Source organism: Danio aesculapii, chromosome 4 (assembly GCF_903798145.1).
Source record: "Danio aesculapii chromosome 4, fDanAes4.1, whole genome shotgun sequence".
NCBI lineage: Eukaryota > Metazoa > Chordata > Actinopteri > Cypriniformes > Danionidae > Danio > Danio aesculapii.
In genome coordinates this window covers 644,672-649,930 of record NC_079438.1, presented here as the reverse complement: position 1 = coordinate 649,930, position 5,259 = coordinate 644,672, and the positions used below count along the sequence as shown (strand labels likewise).

General features: G+C 39.5%; 1 protein-coding gene across 2 annotated transcripts in view; it reads right to left on the bottom strand.

Annotated features, from left to right (window-relative positions):
• Nucleotides 1–392: 392 nt before the first annotated feature.
• Nucleotides 393–5,259, bottom strand: part of LOC130222434 (islet amyloid polypeptide) — a 23,302-nt gene continuing 18,435 nt past the window's right edge. For both annotated transcript variants that reach the window (XM_056455005.1, XM_056455006.1), the window contains exon 5: nucleotides 393–847. In XM_056455005.1, the coding sequence (XP_056310980.1) occupies nucleotides 673–847 (175 nt within the window). In that variant the 3' untranslated portion in view covers nucleotides 393–672. The remainder of the gene's footprint in view (nucleotides 848–5,259) is intronic.

Below are 5,259 nucleotides of genomic sequence, written 5' to 3'. Positions count from 1 at the left end.
GAACGTGACATGGTTGTTGGCGCCAGATGGGCTGGTCTGAGTATTTCAGAAACTGCTGATCTACAGAATTCTGCGTAAATAATTCTCATAATGTTTCACACATTATTATATTATAATTAATGTTATGATCAGTTATTTCTTGTGTAATTCTCGTCTTTCATCATAGATTTATGAATGCAAAGTTCCAAATAACAGTATTTAATTGTAATAAATCTCTTTTGCAACGTTGGATTGTTTAAAACACTCATTTATTAGTGTCCATCAGTTTTTTCTAGGGGCTAAATATCATTATACTGAAGGATAGACACACATATAGATGAATTTTGTACTGTATAGCTTTGAAATTTGACCATTGAGACATTAAGCAAAGGTGTTTTTTTCAAAATCGCTTTTCTTTTATTATAAAAAACTCAAAACAACATATCAGTTCTTCAGTATTCATGTACTTTTGTATTATACATTTTATTCATATGCCATAATGTTAATAATGTGTTGCAACACACTACGTGAGCCTTATCTTCATGCAAGATTTACAGTACCGCTAAATGTAAATGCTGCAAACAGCCGTTTACACCAAAAGGCACTGGTTTCCATTTACACACGGGGGAAAAGATCACATTTTTAGACGTATCATACATATTCTGTTTATTCTTCTGCATTTTGCGCCGTGAACTAGAGCGGCAGATAAACAGGCGACTGCAGCAGGTCTCTCTTTCCGTAAGTGTTGGATCCTACGTTGGTGGGTGCGTAGACTGTGCCGATGGTGTTGCTGGACCTGATGAGAAAGTCTGCTAATCTCTGAGTCACGCAGGTGGCTGTGTTGCACTTCCTCTTTTCCATGTGATGACTGTGGGGTGGTTCAGAAGAGCGTTAGTCATGATCCAGTCAAGTCACATTTATTTACATTACATTTTCAGTAATGCATCCAATTAGCCTAACAAACTGGAAAAGTTTTACCAACGAGTTCTGTCTAAATTGATTTGAAATACATTACTCTGGGTACGTTTCGTTGCACGTTTCAGATGACACATCCACTAGATGTTTTGTCAACACTGTATATTTTGTTGTATGTTTCAGATACACATCCTTAGAGAGAGGTTTATGGGGCGGCATGTGTCAAGATATTTGATTGATGACGGCCACGCCCCTTTTAGGCGGGACTTCCGGTTTAGGCCCCGCCCCTTTTTTAATATACATTTAATAATTCCGGTAATTAGATTCTTATCAGTTTAATTAAAATAATAATTCCGGTAATTAGATTCTTATCAGTTTAATTAAATGAATAATTCCGGTAATTAAATTATAATTCCGGTAATTAAATAATAATGCCGGTATTTATATTCTTATCAGTTTAATTAAATTATTATTAATTCCTGTAATTAATTCTTAATTGTAATATTAATTAAAAAATAGATATTATAATATTATTAATTAGATTTTAATCAAATGAAATAAAATATATCAACCGTTATTAAAACCATATTTTAATTATTGTACTACATTAAATTATATTTTAATTATTGTACTACATTATATTATATTTTAATTATTGTACTACATTATATTATATTTTAATTATTGTACTACATTATATTATATTTTAATTATTGTACTACATTATATTATATTTTAATTATTGTAATACATTATATTATATTTTAATTATTGTAATACATTATATTATATTTTAATTATTGCAATAAACTATTATAATTATATACTATTATACACTATTATGTTATACTAATATATTATATTATATTTTAATATAATTAATAAACTATTAGTATCTCCCATGTGGTCTTGCCTGCGCTCTGGTATGACCATACTGGCTCTGTGTGTGTGTGTGTGTGTGTGTCTCTGGCATTATTATTTAATTATCCTCGTTTTACACGTCTTCTATGTTAAAGTGGTACAGATCATCAAGTGAGCCACTGAGCTAAAACCTTCCCTAAACACAATCAATAGTGTTTAAAAGCAAAAGTGCACTGCGACCGTCATTTTACCTTGATTTTACATCGCTTTTATCTCTTTTGTGGAACTCTGCTTCACCAGACTCAAGTACAACACTGTACAATGTGAGCTGCCAAGCAAGCTGAGCGCGACAGAAAAGTTGTCCATATGGAGACAGATAGGTGAGGTAAACAAAATTGATTACAAATCATAGACACTGTTAAGTTGTGCAAACAAACTGAATGGAATTAATATTTATTTGTTGATATGTCCGTGTAAACAGGGGCGTAGCAACCGGGGGGACCCATCCCCCTCACTTTTAGAGACAGACCATTTAGAAATGGGTGATTATTAATTATATGAACGTATGATCTCATACAGCCGTCCCCTCACTTTTAAAATGTCCACTACGCCCCTGCGTGTAAATATCATTAGTGTGACAATGAACAAAAGTTGTTAGCATCATACCTCATAGTGTTCATTTTACCTTGAAAGTGCAGTCAAATATATGCTTAAGTCCCTTTTAGTGATTTCAAAGTAGGGATGCAACACATTTTCATACACCAAAATCGGCTGAAATGGCCGAAAAGGTAAAATATTTACCACAATATGTTCACTGTGTTAGTTTTTACTTTCCTCTAATCCTTAGTAACTGCATGATGTGAAGTGGCTTTCACACCGGACGTGGAAAGCACTGCACTATGAAACCCATTCATTTAATTGCACATGCAAAAGCCGGTTTGTTGCTGTATTGAACAATATTGTGCGAGTATTGTGCACCATGGTCAAAATAGCTCAATATTCCCAACAGTCTCATTCTGAAAATATACATTTATATACTATATACGTTTCTGGAGAGCGGCAAATACATCCCGGGATGTACGTTTTTGTTTTTGCAAATGCATCAGAGGCCTCTGCGTATGCTTTTTTAGATCTCAAATTTCTCTCGCGAGTGCTGTTCTCACATTAATCCACCAGAGGCCGCTGTCGACCGACTGACCAATCGATTGACCCACCCTCCTCCTTTCTTAAACCCAACCGACAGTGTTTTCAAAAGCACCGATTGACCAGCGCCCACTCACCACCCTAAACCCAACCGACAATTTTAAAAAGCAATCCAGAAAAAGAAAAGCCCTCGCCTGATTTTTACCACGTTTTCAGATTTTACCACATTCTCACCCTGTTATTAACTTGTTTATTTTACTTTTTGGCTTCTGTTTTTGTTTTATCCATTTTCTGGGACCGTTACTAACCGCACTCGAACCCCATCGTCACCGTCAACTCCTTTCTGCGTCTCAAGTGCGCCAATGTACATGGCGAGCCACTGGACAAAATGGTAACAGTGGGAGAGCCGTCCATACAGACGTAAGCGGTCAGCTGGTGAGCGTGAAAAGGAACGGCATCGTTTTATAGTCGTTTCATAGAGTTCGTTTTTAAAGACGAATGCAGCCATACGTACTTCTGGCTACATAATTCAGGATCTCCAGAAATGTATAAAGGGCTATGTTTTTAGAATGAGCCAATGTTGAATATTCCACTTCCATTCAGTTCATGATATCGTAAACTGATCTATGAATAACCCACACATGCTCACCAGAAAAAGTAAAGTACACTTAAATAATCAACCCAGGCTCATTCCGAAAACGTAGTCCCGAGGACGTTTTTGGAGACCGCGAAATACGTCCCGGGAGGTACGTATTTTTGCAGTTTTTGGTTTTCGCGAATCCGCGAGAGGCCGCTGTGTGTGCCTTTTTGGCTTCTCGGACGTCTCCTGCGAGTGCCATTCGCGCCCGTGCTTTTCTTGCGTGAACCCACCAGAGGCCGCTATCGAACGAACGTCTGTCTGTCCGACTAGCTGAATGATGAACTGGGCGACCAGCCAATCGGTCGGCCGATCCACCCTCCTCCTTCCGAACCCAACCAATTTTACCGATCGACCCGCCCGCCCTAAACCCAACCAACGATTTACAAAAGCCGCCTGGAAAAAGAAAAGCCCTCGTCTGTTTTTTTTTTTTTTACGACGTTTTCGGATTTTACCACATTCTCACCCTGTTATGAACCTCTTCACTTTATTTCTTGGATTCTGTTTTAGTCTTACCTGATTTCTGGAACCGCTCTTTCCCGGACTCGAACCCTGTCCTCATGGTCAGATCCTTTCTGCGTCTCGAGTCCGCCGACGCACAGGACGAGCTAACCGGACAAACTGGTTGCGGCGGGAAAGCCCTCCACACGAAGTTAAGCGGTCAGCCGGTGAGCGCTAAAAGGAACGGCGTCATACCGCCCCGCAGCGTTCGCTTAAAAAACGAAATGCAGCCATGCGTACCTCCGGCTACATAATTCGCGGTCTCCAGAAACGTCCTTGGGACTACATTTTCGGAATGAGCCTGGGTTGCAAATAATGGGCTGACAGGGCGTTTTGTTCATGTTGCTTGCAATATAGCAACTATACTAGTAGCCGTGCTCTCACATCAATGCTGGTAAAATGACGCCTCTCAACTTGTCAAAAACTTTTCCTTAATTTATTGGCTTATGTTTTGTAGAAGACATCTTAATGTCATCTCCGCATGACACAATTACAATGGCCTCATGGCAACCATGTTTATGACAGGTTTATGACAAGTTATGTTGTTATGGTAAAGTCAATTTGTCATGACAAATACAATCATTATTCAACTTAACTTATTATATTAAGTAAACTGGCTCAGTGGTTAGCACAGCAAGAAGGTTGCTGGTTCGAGTCCCAGCTAGGCCAGTTGGCATTTCTGTGTGGAGTTTGCATGTTCTCCCCGTGTTGGTGTGGGTTTCCTCCGGGTGCTCCGATTTCCCCCACAGTCCAAACACATGCGCTATAGGGGAATTGAATAGACTAAATTGGCCGTAGTGTATGAGTGTGTGTGTTAATGAGTGTGTATGGGTGTTTTCCAGTACTGGGTTGCGGCTGGAAGGGCATCCGCTGTGTAAAACATATGCTAGATAAGGTTGCGGTTCATTCCGCTGTGGCGACCCCGTGTCAATAAAGCAAACCTGCCAACACTTCCGTTTTTTTCCGGAAGTCTCCCGTATTTCTGACCCATCAGCCTCCCGTTTTGTTATTTCTCCGGAAAAAGTACTGTAATTTAATACTCCCCCCAGCCCTCAGCTTTTTGGTACAGTCTGTGACACCCCCGGATCGCCAAGTTTGGTATAGCATCTGATCGTAGCCGCTGCCAGCAACCCGCTCTATAGTACAGTTACTAACCCGGTTCTCAGCAGTGTTATTCAGACACCTCACCCTCAAACACCCCAGCCTCCCGGATTTTCAGAGAC